Source organism: Alosa sapidissima, chromosome 9, assembly GCF_018492685.1.
Source record: "Alosa sapidissima isolate fAloSap1 chromosome 9, fAloSap1.pri, whole genome shotgun sequence".
Classification (NCBI taxonomy): Eukaryota; Metazoa; Chordata; class Actinopteri; order Clupeiformes; family Clupeidae; genus Alosa; species Alosa sapidissima.
The window spans coordinates 17,659,493-17,682,584 of record NC_055965.1 but is presented as its reverse complement, the minus strand read 5'-3'; the positions used below and the strand labels follow the sequence as shown (position 1 = coordinate 17,682,584).

The following is a 23,092-nucleotide window of genomic DNA, read 5'->3' as shown; positions in this document are numbered from 1 at the left end:
TTTTACACATGTATTTGCTACACATAAACCATGTATTGGAACAAAGTGATCACATCTCACAACACAAAACCACACTAATTCACAAAAGGATTTTCTAAGGGATTCCTCCTTCATACATATAAAACAACACAAGTAAATCGCTCATAATTTACATATACAGTGAAAAAATGATCAAATAAATTACGGATAAATTGTTTGACAAATGAAAACATCCTAACAGTATTATTGAAGACTTAATCACTATTTATGTCTGACCAGGAACATCTTATGAAAACAGTAAACACTGTTCCTTGACCTGCTTTCTACAGTACAGCCTCATTATGCTTCATAAGAGTGTCCCTTTGTCCTGAAATATCCCTTGTAAAATTGAGATCAATGATTGATCTCTGGAACCTGTCACTTGTTTACGGAAAGTTACGGGCTTCCTGACATTGTCAAACAGTTCCTTGTTCCGTTGAGGACTACAAAGAAAGTTTCTTGACAATGTGAAGATGTGAAAACATGATATTTACAAGGATACAAGGAAGTTTATTGTCACATGCATATAGTTACTGGAAGTAAGAAATGCAGTGAAATTATGTCTGGTGTCAGCCTATTTGTCCATTTATGGGGGAGGGGGTTAAAAGTGCAGTAGAAGAGGGGTTTAGTAGATTAAGTGGCAAGGGCTGCATAAGAAAGGTGGGGGAGGATTGGGATTGGGATTGGGGGGGGGGGGGGGGGGGGGGGGGGGGCACCAACAAGGAGCATTTGCATGGGATCTTGATTTTGGATAGAGATTTTCAAGTCCGTATAGCTCCATATTTCTTCCTGGTAGTGGAGCCGGAACTTAACCCTTAAAGGAGTACCGTCACACCGGTGTGATGGGAATGTTGAGAAATGAACGTTCTAAAGAATATCTGGGTTCATTAAATTCAACATAGAATTTTAGAACCTTCAATTGTTGCGGAACTTAGAATGTTCAAAAACCTACACCTTTAAGGGTTAAGACATGGTGACCAGCCGCTGGATCTGGACTGTCCTGCTGTTGGGCTCAACACCAACTCATCTACATCCAAGCTGGGTTTAAAGCTGCACGCCGAGCAGATGCACAACTGAAAAAAAAAAAAGAATTCTTGACTTTGTTTGGGTGGGCAAGACACAATGCTTGGAGCCGGCCCTGGTGGCCAGAGGGCATTCAATGCTCCACAAAAGTCGGATGTAGTGAGGATTCTCTCTATTAATACATTCCTTCTTGCCCGCGCGTGCCAGAAACACTCATTTGGTTCTTGCGGGCCGGACGTGGAATATGTCTTAGGACTACGCATCCACTTGGAATGCCATTCACTTCAATTGATTTCTAGGTGGAGTTACTGCTTGTCCAGATATCTGATGTCCTAGATAGATAGATAGATAGATAGATAGATAGACAGATAGATAGATAGATCCCCAAGGGGAAATTCAAGGTCTCAGTAGCATACAAACATCACACACAACATGCACTTACAGCAGAAAAAAGTAATATAAGTATATGGACCCTTTCAACAAGGTAAACAAAAACAATGCTTGAACGTTCTATTTGGGCCCCAATCTACTTCCTCTGCATTAAGATAACATATGGAATGTTAAAAAGGAAGTCTTGTGGGGCCAACTATGATGCTGATAATGGAACTCTCTTGAAAGGGTCCATACATATAAAAAACTCCACTGCACAATAGAGACAGTAGAAGATAAGAAAATACTAAAATATTAAATACTAAATATACTATATAAACTAAATCAAATATCCATATTGTGTGCTTAAGGATGATCAAGCATGAGGCGCTTGCAGTGACAGGGCAGGGACTGAGCCTGTGGTTCTGTATGCATGGTAAGGTGCTCTATGAGAGTGAGTGTCATGGTGATGGATGCAAATAAGTAAGTGCAACAGTGCAACAGTGCAAGAATAAGGTCTAGAGACCAGCATAAAATAAATATGGACATATAAGAGAATAACGTATAATGTAGACAAGGTAATATAAAAAACTATATCAGTGCAAGAATAGGTTGAGGTAATAGGGTTACAGCCATTGGTCAAGTATTAAGTATAAGGTAGGTTAAGTACGGCCACAATCCAGGCTGTGGGAGGGAGGGAGGGGTTGTGCATATGTGCTAATATAGCATGTAAACAGTGTAGCAGTAAAACAGTAGGCTAGTGGACAGTCAGTACAAAGACGTGGAGAGGCAGACAGACTATGCAGAGACGTCTAAATGTATCTCTCCTCTTCCCTTTGAACAGTGCAATGGCCCATGGAGACAATGGCCCATGGTGACAATGGCCCATGGAGACAAATGAGTTCCTCAGTCTGTCAGTTGTGCATGACAGTGAGCGAAGTCTCCAGCTGATCAAGCTCTTCTGCTTTGTAATACGGAAAACAGAGAGGCCGTGTTGCTTCCCCATCACCATGTACAGTTCAGTTACACACTTATGTCATGCCATGTTGTTTCTGCCTTGATGTATTATTGCAGAAACGTCTATAGACTGTGAAACTCCACAGCCAATTAATCTGCCAACCAGGAATGAGGAATACCAAGGTAAAAAAACACTCCTTAATGTCCATTATTTGTCAGAGGTTTTATAAATCATGCCAGTTATAATACCAAATTACAAAATACTTGTCCTGTTGGTGATCTATTTGTCTTGACATTTTTTTCTTGCTGCTAATAATTATGATACTATAGAGAGATGATGTGGACTAAATACTGCAGATAAATTAAAAATGCAATTTCAGGGCAAATAACTTCACCCATACAGTCATTTTATTTTATTTTGTTATCAAAATAACTGTTGGAGATGCACCAGCTTCAGTGATTAAAAAGAAATCTCTGGATGCAGAAGCTCTCAAAGACGTGAGTGTCTTTAAAAGTATTTTCAAATGCAATGAATTCTGTCATAAAAGTCTATGTGCTTATCATATGTCAGAGTTATTGTATAAACATTGGATTCATATGATCTAGTTTTACAGTATGTTGTTATGCTGTAATGACTTTGGTTAATCATTTCCACTTTCCTCCGAAGCCCAACACACATCTCGATGGCTCTATCACGCCATCACATGTAAAAGTAGTGGGGTAAGTTCTATGAATAACACATTTCTGTATGCAGTGTTTATTGTGACATAAAGACACACATACACACACTGTAGTGTTGGGACGGGTTTTCTGAGTTCTGAGGCCGTGTGGGCAATATTAGCACAAGCACAAACTGTGTTAACAGAAGATTGAAGCTTTTATATTCAACAATTACGATTTAGAGTAACTCACAAAGGGTCAGATAAAAACTCAACCAAACTTTTACAGCTCCGTCTCAGACAGGTTTGTCATTCATTAAAGTCCTTCAGATAAATTCAAAAACTCCAATTTCCAGCTTTCCAGTCCACAACCTTAACCTTCTTTGAGCAGCGCTCCTAAAGCTTCCTCTGTGTGGTCTTTTGTCTTCCACCCAACACAACATTTGTCGGTCTCCTTTCTGCCTTGATGATTAATCCCAAACACCTGCACTCTTCCCGCTGCATTGTGGGAGGTGTAGTTTCTATGAAGGAGGCCATCTTGGGAGTTCCATGACCTCTTTCTGTGGGAATGTACCGTCCGTACACATGTCCCCTTGGGATGCCACAACAGACAGACAGTCAGACAGACAGACAGACAGACAGACACACACACACACACCCACACACACACATACAAGAATGCACACATTATGGTTATGGTTATGGGACTTTGCAGACGCCTTTGTCCAAAGCGATACAGACAGATGCACACATCCTTTTTCACAACACATAAAAAGAGGTTTGACTGTATCTACTTTGATGAGGTACTGTATATCTATGTTGTCTTGGGAATTGCCTTAAAGAGGTATACAAGTGCTCAAGGTCGGATCATTCTGCCATAAAAAGTGAACTATGTTTGTAGTTTATGGATTGGCAGATTGGGGGATTTTGGTACAGATTAAGTTTCAGAAAATTAACTGTAATTATATAATGTTCTATACCACCTGAAAAATAGTTTTTACTACTGCTATACTTATTGCAAGTCTTATTTTGTTTTTATAGATCAGAAACAATCCAACACTTCTACTACATGACGTCAATGATAATGCACCAGTGTTTGAGGAAGACAAGTACATAGTGAATGTATCGGAGGTAAGAAAGCTAAGAGTTGGAATTAGTATTTAAAATATTTTTTTATTTCAGTTGTGTAAACACAATAATGTATCTCAAGAACAGTGTGTCTTGTTTGATTATAACATCACTGCAACTTACTATCCCCAGGAGAAGCCAGTTAACACCTTGGTGACTCAAGTCAAAGCATTCGATGCAAATGTTTCTTCACACTATAACACTTTCAAGTACAGTATTGAGGTATGTTTGGGTTCCACATAAATTGTGTCATTATTATTTGTTTTCTTCAGGTTTGGCTTTTATAAAAATATTTTTATGTTTCTTTGTTCCAACACTTACAGCAAATTCTGAGACATATTTCACTTGAACAGTTGGACTACACTGTGTCAAAACAGTACAATTTAACAGTGAAAGCCAAGGTATATAAGGACTTCAGTTAAGTATCTCTGTGGCGTTCTATCATAATAAGTATACAATATATTTAAATATGTATTGCATACATTTATTATACATTTGTTTTTTTTATTTTGTTTTCATAAACATTTGTTTATTTTGTGTCAGGTTTTTACTCACTCAGTCTCTAAACTAATGTAATATGTGTTCATTAGGATACTTTTGGCAAAATAGGAGAAACTACTGTAGTAATTAAGGTGTGGGAAACCCCAGGACTTCATTTTGAACATGACCTTCACAATGCCATGATACCTGAGAATGAGGTATGTCCAACAATTATCTGAATGTGTGATATTATGTAAATTCATCCATATTCATATGGGTGTGTTACAGAGAAAATGACAAAAGTATTTATTGACTCTTAAACCCACGTTGTGTGTATCAGTTAGCAGGGATCAATTTCTATGTCATGCCATAATTTTCCAGGTTGGCCGATTTCAATCGATTCATCCAGCCCCAATAAAGGCCTTTGATGGGGATCAAGAGATCATTTACAGCATCAGTAAAGGTAAAAACAAACAAACAAACAAACAAACAAATAATCAGGCCACCCACCCAAATGAGCTATGGCTGCAGAAGGTTATAACAGAAAATGAATCTCACACCAGGCATAAGTTATCACATGATAATTTCTGTCCAGATAAGATAACAGTTGAGACCGTTGTTTTTCTGACTTGGGTGAAAATGTTACGTTTCCCTCAGAATCTCCAGAAGAGTTTTGGGGAAACTTTGCCATTGAGAAGGAAACTGAAGTTATCAACGTTAAAAAGGAACTGAAAAGAGAGAAAGCATCCTTGATAAACATGGCCATAATGGTAAGAGATCATTTATAGTTTATTTCATATATACACAGGAGAGATGTTAAATTTCTAGTGCTATAGGTAGCGACCAATCAACAAGCAAGCCTATTTACCGTCAAAACCAAAATCACTAACAAATCACAACTCACTTACATGTACAAAAACATCACCAACAGAACAGCCTTCAAGAGCATTTCACTGGGGTTATCGAGCAGGCACCTTAATTCATAGACGTTTCATTGAATTAGGGCAACAACACCTCCAGAAGTCTCAACAGTGGCTCATCTCGTTGCTGTGACCGTTTATGGTCTAATCAGCAACACACACACAATGCCTACCCTTGATGAGGGCACCCACAAATACTAACAAATGCTTCAGTCAGTCCTCTTCGTTTTGATTCAATCAGCAACATGTACAAACAAAACCTAAACCCTTGATGGGGGCACCAACAATTACCAGCAAATTCCTTGGTAATTCTTTTTCGATGCCGTGGCCGTTTATGATCCGATCAGCAACAAAACCCCATAAACCACAAGCACTTGTTGCGGGCCCTCACAAAGACCAATAATTACCTACAAGTTCTTCTGTCATTCCTCTTTGTTACTGTGGCCGTTTCAGTCATGATATTATAGAACAGTGTCTACAATAATCATTTGTGATGTTAACCATCCACATCATTGCAAATTAAGATTGAAGTGGCCACTATATACTATATATATAGCCAATATATTTCACGACTCGCAATATATTGGTACAACATTGAAATCTCAAAGACAGACAACACAATGTTTTAAATGTTGTTTTTCTGTTCAGGCTTCACTAAAGAATGACAGCATGAAGACAGCAGTTGCCACTGTAAGAGTCCAAGACTACTGCATGCTACACACTGACACTGCTTTGATACTTACATGACAAAACAACATGACATTTTGTCATATCGTCTCATGTTGTGCCATGTACTGACTCAAATTAAGAACAAATTTTAGGCTTCCAAACGACAAACACTTCCCCCTGACTCCTAAATAATTATTATCTATTATTATCTATTCATCTCTGGCCTTTGGTTCACTCACTCAATCCACTTCTCATGTCTCTTTATTAAGCCTTGCGCCCAAATGTGTGGCAGAAGGTGTGGTCTGGCGCGTGATCCAAAAATCGCTATCTTACACCGTCTAAAAATCATTACGCCACTGACCAAGAAAAACCTGGCCTATAGCGAAAAGCGCATGAAGGCACAGCTGAAGACGCACTGTCAGGAAATGTAAGCAGCCCTTAGCAAGCAGTCCCAAACAACTTATTTGCAGGATAAATACAGTAGCCTTAGGATTTTAGGTCATTCGCACATTATTGTGGTAATGGTTGCTTTTTTCAGGCTATGTTTTCGATTGACCCCTTGTCAGCCAATAGTGAATGTAATTAATTTGTGTAGAACTGTTTTGTCGTTGACTATGAGACCATGGTGAAGTTAGTTTCACTTTAAAATAATAGACGAGTGCAGATGTGTGTAGGCTATTAGTTGAATACCTGTTCCATATGGCCTTGCATGCAAGCAAATTCCTTCAAATGCGCCACTGACTATCAAAATATGCGCTGTTTGAAGTTGTGCTGCTTGCTGTTAAAGGGAATGACAGATGTAATTATCATTGGTTTAACGGATGTTATGCCCAAAACATTACATTACATTACATTACATTTGGCTTACGCATTTTTAACCAAAGCGACTAACAACATGGTAAACAGTTTAAGTTTTAAAGCGATTCGCAACAATTTTAGGACAATTTAAAAACGGTAGAGTACAGTAAGAATAAGTGCATCAGTGAGTGCTGTTTTTAACAGTTACGTGTCAGTTCAAGGCGGCTGGTAAGTGCTAGGATCAGCAAGACTTGTTGTGAGTGGTGCTATGATAGGAGATGTTCTCTAAAGAGCTGGGACTTCAGGAGTTTTTTGAAAATGGAGAGGGATGTCCCTGCCTTAGTGCCTTTAAAGTGAAGCTGAAACCAACATTTCTGAATATTTTACAGTTTTGTTATTTTCCTTTCTATAGTTTTCATTGTTTACAGTATTCAGAACACCCTATCTCTCTCTCTCTCTCTCCCTCAGGCTCTTGAGAGTGCATTAAGATGGGATGTGAGGATTATCAGAATCAGCGGTGATAAGGCACGGAATTCTCCCCTCAGCAGATCCTCCTCCCATCAGACATACGTCGACTTCATCACACTCACACATGACAATGTGATAATGCCCAAAGATGACGTTGAAACGTAAGACCCTTAAGGAACTTACATATCATGTTCTCGAAGCTCTAGCTTTTATAGGATAATCTATAGGATTCAGGTTTAGGGGCAGCATCACACACTGTAGCCTCAGTCATGAATAGTGATGAATGATTTCACCAGAAATGTATTTTGTTTACTCTCCTCATTTACTCTGAATGTGTCTTCCTGTCCCTGACTTGTTGGATGTTTCTCTGCAGGAGGCTGAATGATGAGAAGCAGAAGGTTCTGACGGAACTCCAGGCTGTGTTTGGTCCTGATGTGGATTATGACATCATGCCAGATGAAGCTCCTTCATGGCTTAACATCATGACAATTCTCCTGGGAGTTTTAGGAGCTCTGACATGCGTTAGTGTGATTCACTTAGGGATTACGTAAGTGTGTTCATCTCAATTACAGGCACAGTAGTGTTCAAAATTAAAAGATTTTTCTTGTTCATATGATGTTGGTTAGTACAATCAATTACAAAGGTGGTTTCTTTGTTTTCTTTCTTTCTTTCTTTCTTTCTTTCTTTTTTCTTTATTTCATTTTGTCATCACTATTCATGTTTTCCCCCCATAGACGAATAAGACAAAGGCACAAGCAAAGGTGAGATGAAAACATGATCAGTCTTTATTTTGTGTAGATTCAGCCATTTGATGTATTCATCATGAAATGTATATTTTCTCTCTATATTTAATAATAAGCCCCGAGAGGCCGTAGGTTAAACTGATTCTACAACAGCTAAGGGGCTTTGTTAGGCACAACGCGCTAGCGGAGTGCCTAAAACCCCCCTTAGCTGTTGTAGAATCAGTGTGTGGGCCACTGGCATACAGGGGATGGGCCGTCAGCATACAACCGAGATGCAACGTGTACCACCTCATATGATAAACCCAGACAGATTTTATCGCTAGATTATTATTGTGTGTGTGTGTGTGTGTGTGTGTAGATATAGGCCTACCTATCTGTTAACAGTAGAGCTAAACCATGTGTGTGTGAGAGTAGCCACCCACCCCACATCAGAAGTGTGTGTGTGTGTGTGTGTGTGTGTGTGTGTGACCAAGGATCATTTTAAGCATATAGATGAAGGTGCTGTAAATGCATGTAATGTATGTAAATATATGAAATTCTGTAAAAAGAAAGAAGGAATGTTGCCCATGTGGACCTATTCAGACAGCAGTAGTTCTTGATGAACAATCATTGTTAAAATGATCATGTGATTTGAATTTGAACATATTCAAACACTTTTGTACATATACATATTTTTTGTTATGGACATCCTAGAGGGACATAGCCTAATTTTGGCACTACTAATTAAGGTCACATCAATTCAGTGGTATCAAATGCTGTGTACAGTACATCCTGCATGGAATGTAACAATATGTGTGAAAAAGAATATCCTTATAGGACAATAAAGACTCTATACTATACTTATTCATTATTGCATCTAGGACCTTCTTCATTATTTCTAAACAATCGCAATGAACACTTTTCAAAGTTCAATTATGAAATGTATAAAGATGGTTGTAATGATTTTGACATAGTGTGTACATCATATTGTAATATACCAAGTATCTGTGATAAAGTGTGTACAGTATATATTGTCTGACTTCATCATTGTACTGTATCACTTTGAAAAGTGAAAGCTCTTCTGTTAGTCACACTACACACTACAGTAGAGTAGAACATTTTGTTTTTTATGCATCTGACTAAATTCACTTGCTAAATGACATAGCTAGTGTGTCTGTTGATAAATGAGCTGAATAAATAAATAAATACATACATACATACATACATACATACATAAAATGTAGCATACGCCACTTGTCTCTATTTAGTTATTGAAGCACAGAGCAGTAAATGGCTTTGCTTAGTGGTGGGTAAACTGTGATGTAGTCTTGTTAGCTGTAGTGGGTATACTATGATCAAGCCCAATACGTATCCTTGCCTGTTTTAAGTGGGCATACAGTACTGTGATTGTGATGCTTTTTAACTGGGTATACTGGGTTGTCTTGCGTATCACATAGACTACACCACTGGCATAGTTACAAAAGAGGACTGCTGTAAGGGGCTGGGGATAACTGTGACATAGGCTTATGGCAAAAGAGGTGGGGTGGGGTTGTGGTGGGCGGGTCTGTGAGAAAGAGATTCTATTATTAGTTAGTGTCACATGAATTGGTGTGATTTTCTTTGCGGTTATGTAAATTTGTTTCATAAATGGTTACATTTGGGTCAATAACTCACCACAGTTTCCGTAAATGTTTTTATACTCATTTCCTGTATTACAGTATAATGTTTCAACACACATTTTGTGTCACATACTCTTAATGAACCAGGAAGTCATGCAATATTATAGGAAGTCCACAAACATTCTGATTAACTTAACAAAACTGGTTATAAATTGAATATAAACTGAACACACACACACACACAAATATACTGACTTCTTTATAATGCATTGTTTTTCTCAGAATATATTTGCTTCCCTAGAAGGATGATTTTTTTTTTCTTTTTTGTTGTGACACTAAGTTAAATCCCAAAAGAGGATTTTTTTATTTGTCTTTTGAACCACCTTTACCAGAGGTGCCGATAAATGAGGGGGGCGCTATGTAGAAAATGTGTAGTGACTACTAATGGGGAGGAGTCCATGTGGAGATGTGCCAGGACCTCTTGTCCAATCCAACATAAATACATCACTAGACCAGACAGACCTAACATGCAGGGCATCTCAACCCATGGACTGCCTTGTCCAATCCAACATAAATACATCACTAGACCAGACCTAACATGCATACATGATCCTTATTAAATCTACGCTGAGTTTGTCCCACTGTACTGTTTGATGATGAAGCAGAGCCTTTGTATGTTCTGTGTCTTCTACCTTGATTAATAATTAACCTAGTCGGTGCATCATGAATGTCAGTGTGTGCTCTTAGTATTAGCATGAACACACTAACAGGCTGTAAAAACATAAAAGCTCATTGGCCTTTGGCTTTTTGGCAACACTTCTCCGTTAGTGAATGTGATGTCACACAGAAGGGACTGCCTTAAAAAGTGGGCAGGGAAAAGATATCCTCTAAGGATTTGATTGAAGTGCTGCATGTCAGCGGTTACTCAGCCACAATATGGGGACTTCTCTGTGTGTTTGGGTTGTGATCCTCTCGGCCTGGTGGTTCGCAGACTTCATCCGCAGTCTTCCAGTGGGTGAGTTCAGAGAGCAGGAAGCACAGATGTATTTTTCTAGTTCATCTAGTTTATAGTTAATCAATCATGTCTCTTTGTGTCAATGCAATGTGTGTTGACTTGATTACACCTAAAGGTTGTCTACATATGATGGGACTCAAAAAGTGGCATCTTACTGTAATTGGTCTTCCTGGTTTTAGTGTTAATTTGAATCTGCTCTGCAGGTCGGTTTGGAGGTCTGTTTTATGTGTCTTTGTTTGTTTGCTTGTGTGAGTGAGTGAGTGAGTCACTGTGTGAGTTAGTGAGTGAGTGAGTGAGTTAGTAAGTGAGTGAGTAAGAGTAAGTGAGTGAGTGAGTGAAATCATGTTCCCATCAAATGTTTGTATTAACCTTTTCCCCTGTATAACATCTGATAATCTAACATTATAGACGACCTGACACCGCTGTTTGAGTATGACCGATATGAGGCCTCCATACCAGAAAATGAGGTGAGTCTTTCATCTTTCCATAGCTTAGTACCCTAGACTAACACTTCTGTTAGGTACACCTGCTTGTTCTGGTCACCTATATTTACGTTTCACCAGCTGGGACCTGTACTTGAAGTTCTTCCAGCACCCATCAAAGCCAATACCACTGGCAACCACACAATAATTTACAGCATCGGTGAAGGTATGACATGTCAAAAATGTCCTTACAAAACTCATTTGTTCTTGAATCATGTGAATCAAGAATTGTGGTCATATTATTGTCATGCCAGATGTTAAAATGTCAGGAATATTGTGTTATGTTGTGTTGAGATGTGCAGTCTTATCATTCCAAGTCTCTCCAAGAAAGTACTGGAACAACTTCATTGCTAACCAGAGCACAGGAGTCCTAACGGTTGTTCGTCAACTGGACTTTGAGAAAATAACTGACAACATAACCATCATTTTTAATGTAAGGACAAAAGAAAAGTGTAATTGTTACAGGTTTCCCTTTCCCACCCTTTCCTACACACACACACACACACCCTTTCATTTATTTATTTTTTGAGGAGAAAAAACACAACAAATTTTACTCTATTATAAACCTATAATGAGATGTAATTAAAGAACTCTTGAATCTTGAATCTCTACATGGTACATGATGCAAGAGTTGAACTTGTAGGTAATACATCATTTAAATGTTATCTGCTTAAATCTTGTAAATGTTATCAGGCCTCTCTGGAGATCGACAACACGAGGACAACTAACACCTCGGTAAAGTATAGTGTTGTTTAGTTCTGTGGTAGGTCACATGATCTCTAACCACAGACGATGAGAATGGCAATGAAAAGCCTAAATATACATCTCCGTCTAGTCAGAGTTAGAGAATCTTGACAGTTGGAAAATACAACCCCTTGTCATGAACACAATTTGCATCATTGTGAGTCGTACAGTTCTATCACAGCAGCACTTTGTAAAAGAAAACTATGATGCCCCTTCTGTTTGTCAATAGGTCACGGTCCATGTGGAGAATGTGAATGAATCTCCTGTATTCCGTGGTAATGGATATTCCGTTTCCATCTATGATGATGCCTGGCATGGCTCTACTGTGGTTACAGTAAAGGTAGGTAGCATATATATATATCTATAATCTAGATTCCCAATGTTCAGGGTATGATTAATTTAGCTGCATGCATCGATGAACCACCCCTGTCCAACTCGTTTCTCCCCCCAGGCCACAGACCCTGAGAACGAGAGTCTGCGGTACCTCCTGCAGTCGTCCAACCCACATTTCGGTGTGAGGCCTAATGGCCAGGTGTATGTCCAGTCACTTACTTTTGCGGGTAACTGGGCGAACTTGAGGGTGAGAGTAGAAGACCCACATGGACTCTACGCCATAACATCAGTACAGGTATGTGAAAATATGTCATGGATCCGAATTCAGTGAACAACAATTATGCTCTACCTTTTGAAAGTTGTGATGTAGTCTCAATCGAGAGAGTTTTGTCCCAGAGAGATTTGTGAGGTCGTCTCAATCGAGAGTTGTGTCCCAGAGAGATTTGTGAATACATTTTTAAATACTCACTAGATGGTTACTTCATCCCAATTGCAAGTAATATAAAGAACACATACTGTATGTTAAATGTGTTGCCTTTACCTTTGTGAAATCATAATTATGAATAGAAGTGCCACTCGTTTTTGTTTATTTTTGTATTAAAATATAACAAAATAAGGAAATGCATCATAAAACAGGCATAACTGGAAAATAATCAACAATTGTACAAATGAAGCAAGTTTTATTTATTTGAATTTCATTAGAAATGGAACATACTCAATAACATCTGTCTGAACAACACATTGAAGCCATTGAACACGGCAATTTTATACCAGACTATACCACACATGAGGGGCAGAGTCTCACTGTGTGTGTATTGCATATGTATTTTTTGATAGGGGATGGCATGAAAAGGTAAAAAGAAGAATTGATGTCTTGTGCATGAGTGCCAAGCGTGTAGGTCCTGGTAGCATCCCAATCACATTGGCAGCCATGCAGGGTTCATTTCTTGAGCAGGAAGACCATTCGATTCTACCATTTTTTGACATCCATATGTTGTCATTTGCAAGCTGCTGACAGTCTAGTCCAATGTCCGGCTGCTCAATGGCTGGTTCTATGGCTGGCTGCTCATTGGCTGGTCCTGCGGCTTGCTGTTCATCGGCTGGTCCTGGGGCTGGCTGCTGGCGGGCTGGTCCTGAGGCCTGCTTGCGTTTTGAAGCTGACTGACGAGCTGGTCCTGTGGCTTGCTGCTTATTGGCCGGTCCTGGGGCTGGCTGCTGGCGAGCTGGTCCTGAGGTTCGCTTGCGTTTCGATGTAGGCTGACGGGGTAGTCCTACAGCTAGCTGCTCACGGGTTGGTCCTGGGGCTGGCTGCTTGCGGGCTGGTCCTGGCTGCTCACGGGATGGTCCTGGGGCTGGCTGCTTGCGGGCTGGTCCTGGCTGCTCACGGGATGGTCCTGGGGCTGGCTGCTTGCGGGCTGGTCCTTGCTGCTCACCATACCTGTCAACACTCCCGTTTTTCCCGGTTTCTCCTGTATTTCAAGGTCATCTCCCAGCACCCTCCCATTTTGTTATTTCTCCCGGAAAACTCCCGTAATTTGCATGGCCATCAAACTTCATTTTAAAATCATTGATCCATTCATTTTTTCTATTAGTCTGACATCTCCCAGGTTGCCAGATTGTGTATAAAATACACCCTACACATACACAATCACTTAGTTTCAATTTCAACCGTTTTGTCATAGGCTAAAACCTGGCAACCCAAAACCCAAATAAAGAAGCGGGTGCTGATTGCGCAGCCTGAGTCTCGTCGTAAGCAAGCGGGCTAGTTGAATGGCCTACTCCAGATCAAGCTGTTGTGAAATTGTTGGAAATTTAATTGATTAACACATCACATAAACTGTTATTGAGTGTTGTTGATACACTGAACTTGGAACCAAATCAGACAGCAAGCAGCTTTGGAGTTTTGGAAGTAGGCTGCAGGCAGGCAGCTGGTGGATACACAGCTGGTTTTTGGAAAGCTAAATGTTGACAGGTATGCTGCTCACGGGATGGTCCTGGGGCTGGCTGCTTGCGGGCTGGTCCCGGCTGCTCACAGGCTGGTCCTGGCTGCTCACGGGATGGTCCTGGGGCTGGCTGCTTGCAGGCTGGTCCTGCCTGCTCACGGGATGATCCTGGGGCTGGCTGCTCGCAGGCTTGTCGCTGGCTGCTGTAGGGCTAGTCCTGAGGCTCTTTTACGTTTCGGAGCTGGCTGATGCTTATCCTCCTCTTCAAACTCAGTGTCTGACTCTGAATTTTCAGAAATGTTATCCTCATTTCTTTGAAACTATTTGCTCTGCATCACCATCAAAACCCTTTGACACACACACACAGGACCTGATTTTCCACACTTTAACTAGTTCCGGGTCCAGTGGACCCGAACATCCTGTGTGTAATATAAATGTGAAGGAGGGGTATGCAGGAAGGGGTTCATTGAAAATGTTTTCTGGTTTATGTTCCTCATAGAAAATGAGCCAAGGCCAATGAATCTTAGTTTAAAAAAATAATTATTTTTATCATTTTTATTAAGCTAAAACTGAAAATGGGTCCCACAGACCCGAACACCTTATAAGGGTTAAACTGCCCTCAAAAGTGTCCTTTACATGATAAAAATGTTTGTAGATGGTCCCCTTAAATTGAAGATACATGTATGTGGATTTGGATACAAAAGGGAGCAGCTGAGTTATGTGCTCTACAGTTAAGCTTGGGCGTTTTTTTTTTTTTATGTTTTGTCTGCTCGCAAATGGTTCTGTACTATTCTGAGTGTGACATCAATGTTTTTTAAATAGTGACACTACATCATGTGAAATAAATATTTCATCCTTTTCCACCTTAATGTTGTTTAGTGCCTTTGCCATCTGTTTTTAAGTTCTTGCAGTGTTGTTTTGTAGATGTTTTATTAGCTCAACTAATAGACTGCTGGATAGATTGTAGGTGACTGGGCCTATCCTATCCACAACTGGGTGGAGTACTGTCTGTAGGTACTGTCTAAAATAATCATGTACAGTAGGACTGAGATACGGGGTCTCTCACTCGGGTCATGTGATGTGTCTTATCTGGGCCCCTCAATCATGTCATATGGGCTATGTTATTCACCACTGAATGTCTTAATTGGGCCCTTCATATATCAGAATCATATATCATTGGTAAGTTATTCACCCCTGATATCTGAATGCGGGCCCTAAGTCAAATAACACAGTTAATGCTGTGATGTGATAAACATGCTTTGTAATTGCCATTTTCTTCACAGCAAGATACCTTAAATATGTTGATGGTTATGTCATATTTGTAAATCTAAATCTGTCAATTTCTTTCCACAAAACCCACCAGAAGTCATCATTTGAGGAGTTTGTTTTTTATCAAACATTTCTCCAGGGAGAATGCCACCCCCACCTAATAGGTTCCCTTTTGTTTGTTTTTTTACCCCTGTCTTCCAAACGTCTATGCACACCACTTACAAAGAGAGAAATCCCCACAATTGAGTTGCTTGGACCCCTAAAAATCGAAATTTGAAGGGACACAAATTCAATCCGACAATAAACAAACATCCTCAAAATGAAATACATGTTGCCACACAAAAACACAACATGCCACACAATCTTATAATCTCAGTGTAGCTGATTACTTTTTAGAATTCAACTTCTTTAACATCATTTAACATTTGTGAGGTGATTAAGAGGATAATGACCAGTGGTGGACGAAGTACACAAATCCTGTACTTGAGTGAAAGTAGAGATACACATGGTCAAATCCTGTACTTGAGTGACAGTAGAGATACACATGGTCAAATGTTACTGCAGTAAAAGTAAAAGTCCTTCTTTTACATTTCCACTTGAGTGGAAGTACAAAAGTACTTGCCTTCAAATGTACTTAAGTATCGAAAGTAAAAGTCCTGAAATGTATTATGATTAATACAGTTGCATTTACTATTGTTGAAATGATTCGGCACAGACATGCAGTCATTGAGCCTTTCTCCTCCATTCAAGGACAAAATCAGCATATAATTGCTGCATGTAGAAAGAACTAAAAACAAACTAATATGATATCTTATCGTAGATACTTCAAAGTAACCACATTTTTCTGAATGCTTTATACTTTCGGACCAAATCAAGATGTTCCCTTTTGTGTTTTATAGTGTCAGATTGTCTATCATTGTCTATCATTTGCTCTATGGCGTCAAGAGGCTAGTTATGATAACATCAATATTGTGAAAAGGGGTCAACAAGGTACAGTAAATAGTGGATATGACAATAACATAGCAAGACCATTATTTAAAGCCTAGCTCTCATATAAGTATACATTCCCAGTGCTTAATTTGTAAAGTGGGAGGTGCCGGAGCACAAAGGCGGTATGCTATATATTGCAATGATGACCACCCAGCAATCAATAATCAACTAGATACAGCGTGGAATGATACATCTGAATACCTATCTGAAGCGTCTCAACTTCTCTCTCCCCGAACAGCGTGTCACCCTCCTGTGGCCAATATTGTGAATAAAGCACTTTCAAATCCTCGATTAGCTTGTTGTATCCTGTTTGGTCTTTCCCCTATTTCTAAAGACTAATCAGAAAGATATCAACATTGAACACTACACAAACAGTAATTTATTTCTTTTCGTTTAGGCGATTTATTTTTTATATTGACGTAAGAGTTGACGGATTAAGCCCTGTTTTTTCCAAAAGGAACTTCAGCTGTACTTCAGCTGTCACAAAATGTAGTGGAGTAAAAAGTAAGATATTTGGCCTTGAAATGTACTGGAGTAAAAATAAAAAGTTTAACAAAATTGAAATACTGAAGTAAAGTACAGATACGTGAAAAAGCGACTTAAGTACAGTAATTGAGTAAATGTACTCAAGTATCTCCTTCATCTCCAGCCAATGTACAAGCCCAAAGTATAGAGGCTACCAGTTGCCACACGCACCTTCAGGAAGTGGACACCCGAAGTGGATGAGGCTCTGAGAGACTGTTTCGAGTGTACTGACTGGAGTGTGTTACAGAATGGAGAGGACTTAGAGGAGGTCACACAGTGCACAACTGATAACCTGAACTTCTGCATGGACATTGTTGTTCCCACCAGAACTGTACGCTGCTTTCCCAACAACAAGCCTTGGATAACCAGCAATGTCAAGACCCTTCTTAACAGGAAAAAGATGGCGTTCAGAGAGGGGGACATGGCAGAGCTGAGGCGCGTGCAAGGGGAACTCAAATTCAAGCTGAAGGAAGCTAAAGAGGATTACAGATAGAAGGTGGAACAGAAGCAGCAGGAAAACAACTTGAAGGAGACATGGGACTGCATGAAGGTTATCACTGGCCTGAAGAAGAACAGCAGCTCTGTGGAGGGGGACCTGGACAGGGCGAACCAGTTGAACCACTTCTACAACAGGTTTGACTGCCCTGCTCCAGCTCCAATGGATTACAACCATTACAACACATCAATTGACAGTCCAACTTAAGAAATTGCGCAGCAATAAAGCAGCTGGGCCTGACAGACTGTGTCCAAGGCTACTCCAGGCCTGTGCTGCTGAACTGGGGGAGCCACTGAAGCACATCTTCAATTTGAGCCTACGCCTTGGACAAGTTCCAACACTGTGGAAGACATCATGTCTTACCCCTGTCCCTAAGAAGCCACACCCTAGTGAGCTTAATGACTACAGACATGTCGCTCTTAAATCACATGTGATGAAGACAATGGAGCGATTGGTCTTAGGTATGCTCAGACCCCAGGTACGCCATGCACTAGACCCGTTACAGTTTGCATACCAGGAGAAAGTGGGCGTGGACGATGCCATCACTTATCTTTTACACAGGACACATTCCCACCTAGACAAGGGGAAAAGTGCTGTGAGAATCATGTTCTTTGATTTTTCAAGTGCTTTTAACACCATCCAGCCCCTCAGATTGGGAGACAAGCTCTTGCAGATGGGTGTGGACGCTCACCTGGTAACCTGGATTACAGATTACCTGACCGAGCGACCACAGTTCGTCAGACTGAAGAACTGTCTCTCTGACACTGTGATCTGCAGCACCGGAGCGCCACAGGGAACTGTGCTCTCTCCAGTCCTGTTCACCCTGTACACATCTGACTTCTGATACAACACCGAGTCATGCCACATGCAGAAGTTTTCTGATGATACTGCAATTGTGGGGTGTATCAGGAACGGGCAGGAGGAGGAGTACAGGAGCCTGGTGGAGGACTTTGTGCAATGGTGCAAACTCAATCATCTTCAACTTAACACTTCAAAGACCAAAGAAGATGGTGGTGAATTTCCGCAGGTCTAAGCTCACTCTGCTACCAGTCCACATTGATGGGGTCAATGTGGAGGTGGTTAGCACCTACAAGTATCTGGGTCTCCACCTGGACAATTAACTGGACTGGTCAGCCAACACTGATGCACTCTACAAGAAAGGGCAGAGCAGGCTGTACTTCCTGAGGAGGCTGCGGTCCTTCAATGTGTGCAGTAAGCTCCTCAGGATGTTCTACCAGTCTGTTGTTGCCAGCCTATGCAGTAGTATGTTGGGGAGGAAGCACAAGGAAGAAGGATGCGGGGCGAATTGACAGGCTGGTAAGGAAAGCTGGCTCTGTAGTGGGAGCTGAACTGGAGTGCATCACTTCACTATCTGACAAAAGGACCCTGAACAAACTGATCAACATCTTGGACAATGAGTGTCACCCACTCTACAGCACTATTGTTAAGCAGAAGAGCCTGATCAGCTGGAGACTTTGCTCACTGCCTTGCACAACTGAGACTGAGAAAGTCATTTGTCCCCAGGGCCATTGAACTGTTCAATGCCTCACTTAAGGGAAGAGGAGAGATAGACTTCTCTGCATAGTCTGTCTGCCTCTTCACCCCCTCCATGTTTGGTACTGTCTGTCCACTAGCCACTTGTACCACTGTCTTTATGCCTCACTGTTTGCGTGCTATATTAGCACATTAGCACATATGCATAACCACCCCCCCCCCCCTCCATGCCACAGCCGAACTGTGGCCAAACTTATACATTTCTTAAACAGTTAAATATATAGATATATAGACTTTACTTTATTTCTGTATTGTTGCACTGTTGGACTTACTCATTTGCACTATCACCATGACCACTATCACCATTGCACTACCACCATGACACTCATTCACACAGAGCACATTAGAGCACCTTACCATACCTTACTATGCACAGAGAATCACAGGCTCAGTCCCTGCCTCAGTCATTGCAAGCGCCTCTGATTGATTAATCACCACTATGTGGATACTGTTTTTAGAATTGATTTAGATTAAGTGTTAGTTAGTATAATTTGTATTTTTGTAATTTGTATTTTAGTATATTTTTATACATTGTATTAAGTGTTAGTTAGTATAATTTGTATTTTAGTATATTTAGCATATTCTTTATCTTCTACTGTCCTTATTGCTTAGTTGTGTTTTTATATTATATACTTTAATTACTCTTTCTGCTGTTAAAGAATGTGTTTGTGTTGTATGTATGCTGCTGAGACCTTGAATTTCCCCTGGGGATCAATAAAGTATCTATCTATCTATCTAAGTAATGTCCACCACTGATAATGAACAAAACAGCACATAGGATTCTGGGCCATCTGAAATTATTATGTAAAGAGGAATACTCTTAAATCCCCTGCTTTGCATTCTACAACTTTATGAGATGTTATGGAAGATGACTAAGAGCTCCTTTACCAGCAAAAGGGATCTTTACAAAGATTTAAATACTAATCATGGCAAAAGCCTACATTTATTTCTGATGTACACCCTATCGGTTTGTGAACAGGTGAGAATTCTTGACAGGAATAGACGTCCTGAATTCCAGCAAAGCATGTATACAGCTGAAATCTTCGACAATGCCCCACGTAACACTCCTGTGGTGCAAGTCCAGGTACCATTATACTATTATTACACTTACTGTATATAACATTATACTATTATTACACTTACTGTATATAACATTATGCAATTATTATACTTACTGTATATAAGATTTTACCAATATTATACTTACTGTATATAACATTATGCAATTATTATACTTACTGTATATAAGATTTTACCAATATTATACTTACTGTATATAACATTATGCCATTAGTACACATACCGTATATAACATTATGCCATTATTATACTTACTGTATATAGCATTATGCTATTAGTACACATACTGTATACAACATTATGCCATTATTATACTTACTGTATATAACATTATGCCATTATTATACTTACTGTATACAACATTATGACATTACTATTGTTTCTGCACTATATATATATATATATATATACCATTTATAGGATCTTGCATAATTTCAAAGTCATGTCATGTTTTAAAAAGAACATTCGAGTTTTGCCTTTTCCTGTTGCTATTGCATGGGTATTATGTACCATCCATTTAACTGCATGAATCTATCCACTCTCCAACTCATTTCCCACCCCAGGCCAGAGACCCAGATGCGGGGGATAATGCAGGGCTGAGGTACGTCTGGTGGATATCAGACAGCCGGTTTTATTTGGATAGCTCCAGTGGTCAGTTGTATGTATTGTCCACCAAAGGCCTGAGTGGGACGGTGGTGAGACTGGGGGTGAGAGTAGAAGACCCAAAAGGACTCGATGACACGACATCGGTGGAGGTGAGGAGGAGAGCTGGGGATGGGAGGGCTGGAGCATTCTGAAAATATATTTTGGTTATTTTTTTTATTATTTTGTAAAAAATATTTTGGTTATTTTTATTATTTTTAAATATCCTCTTTTAGTCAGTGTTGTGTGTCAGCAGCACATTTACATGTTCGTTTTGTTGTTAATCACTCCAATCATTTCAAATGAAGCACCACTCAAAGGTTATGCCTCTGCCTCTGATCCAGTAGAGGGTGAAATCTTAGTTGTTCTGTTACTCATAGGTGAATAAGAGGCTGTAAAGCCCACCAGACATGGCCGGCGATGCGACGGTCAAAAGCGACGGTGGAATTCTGTAATCGCTTTACTACACACCAAAGATTCTATAGCGCTATGCTCTAGAATCTTTGCTACACACACACTCTGAAAAAAAAGTGACAAGACAAAGTATTGCAAAAAGGAGCAACCACTGGAACCACTTACAATATTGGTTCTAATGTACCTGGACTTATAAACTGTCATTATAAACTGTCATCTTTTTCTGCAAGGGGCAGATCAGCTTGGCTAATATCTAATGTTATCTCATCTGCACCGTCCATAAACTGTCATCTGAGCGCAACATTACCTCTCTGCCCTCTGACTCATAGGTGACAACAAAGAAATGCCACACCACCACTATACTCCTTGGGACACTCATACCACTGGCGGTCATTCTGTGTGGGATTCTCATATTTGTGTAAGTTTGGCTCATCCCACAGCTAGTATTTGCACTAGTATGAAATTATGAAACATGTGCTTAAAGGGGTGGTTCAGGATTTTGGACATAGGACCTCATTTCCAAGTTAGCAAGTGTGATATTTATCAGTAGAGACCGTTTTCAACACAATTCCTCCCATCCTTCTAGTTGCAGAGTTCGCAGGTGCTAAGCTAGCGCAAGTCATCAGTATGTGTTAGCCTGCCACTAAAAATGGTCTTACCCACTCCACAGTACACCCGAGGCAAATCAATTATAACGCCAGACTATCGATGTAAATGTCTGTGTTGATAGTTTTATTTCTAACATTATTCTGTCCTTGCATTTCAATGATCGGATTACATTTTGAGGGACTAGTTTCTTAGCAGCGGCGGAATTATACTTGCTCCGGTTAGTAGTACTGCGCCGAAAAGTAAACATAGAAGCGCACTCCAATGTGGATACGTAGTAGTAGCCTTGATAATATCAGTCTGCCGCTGCGTTGCCTAAATGCCTACTACTAACTTCAGGGAACAAAGTAACTATTGCAACGCGATGCGAGGGTAGTTGTATTTCTTACACTATTCTATCAACACAGACATTTACATCGATTGTCTGGAATTTGCCTCGGGTGTAGCCTACTTTGGAGTGGGTAAGACTGTTTTTAGTGGCAGGCTAACACATACCGATGACTTGCGCTAGCCTAGCACCTGCAAACTCTGCAATTACAAGGACTGGATGAAACGTGTTGAAAAATATCACACTTGCTAACTTGGAAATGAGGTCCTATGTCCAAAATCCTGAACCACCCTTTTAATATTAAAACACACAAACAAATGTTTTTTTTTTATGTTATTAAAGCAAGATCAAAAGAATGACAAAATTGGCATGTATTCTCTTTTTTTTTTATTCTCTTAGGATATGGAAAAGAAACGCCATAAGGAAAATTTGCTGTGTTGATGGGACTTAACACCAGAAAGGGGTTGTTGGTGCAGGCTTTTGATTGCTGTGGGTGGGGTTGTTGGCTGGTTTTCTTTTACTCATGTTGACTGGAAAGCATTCCAAGGGAACTATTTAATGAAATCCCAATTCAGTACAAAGGTACAGTGAAGGTAAATAGAGGCTACTTTGGGGAATCTAGACTATGACAAAAGCTTAATAAACACTTTTGTTGTGCATTGTAAAAATAAAGAAAAAAACTATGAGAGTATTAAACTTTTGTTTGCAACACATCACCACTCAATCAGTGCTGTTACATGTGCTGTACAATCTGATTACTATACTGCCAGAATACAGACTATTCTATGAAGCTATTAGGTGCAAAGTTCCTGACACATCTGGCAATAGATTTTGCACTTGT

The 23,092-nt window shown here is 40.0% G+C and overlaps 2 protein-coding genes across 2 annotated transcripts; both read left to right on the top strand.

The window, feature by feature from the left end:
• Window positions 1–2,274: 2,274 nt before the first annotated feature.
• LOC121717992 (protocadherin gamma-B4-like) lies at window positions 2,275–6,301 on the top strand. The gene is made up of 10 exons (XM_042102717.1): window positions 2,275–2,284; window positions 2,485–2,550; window positions 3,035–3,087; window positions 4,068–4,157; window positions 4,287–4,376; window positions 4,478–4,555; window positions 4,745–4,852; window positions 5,016–5,097; window positions 5,292–5,404; window positions 6,203–6,301. Exons 1-10 carry the CDS (start codon window positions 2,275–2,277, stop codon window positions 6,299–6,301), a joined length of 789 nt encoding a protein of 262 aa, XP_041958651.1.
• A 4,422-nt stretch (window positions 6,302–10,723) lies between these two features.
• Window positions 10,724–22,975, top strand: LOC121718624 (cadherin EGF LAG seven-pass G-type receptor 1-like). The gene is made up of 11 exons (XM_042103702.1): window positions 10,724–10,845; window positions 11,254–11,312; window positions 11,409–11,493; window positions 11,645–11,760; window positions 12,021–12,062; window positions 12,301–12,411; window positions 12,523–12,699; window positions 20,161–20,265; window positions 20,825–21,016; window positions 21,647–21,735; window positions 22,651–22,975. Exons 1-11 carry the CDS (start codon window positions 10,767–10,769, stop codon window positions 22,700–22,702), a joined length of 1,107 nt encoding a protein of 368 aa, XP_041959636.1. The 5' UTR covers window positions 10,724–10,766; the 3' UTR covers window positions 22,703–22,975.
• Window positions 22,976–23,092: the final 117 nt, after the last annotated feature.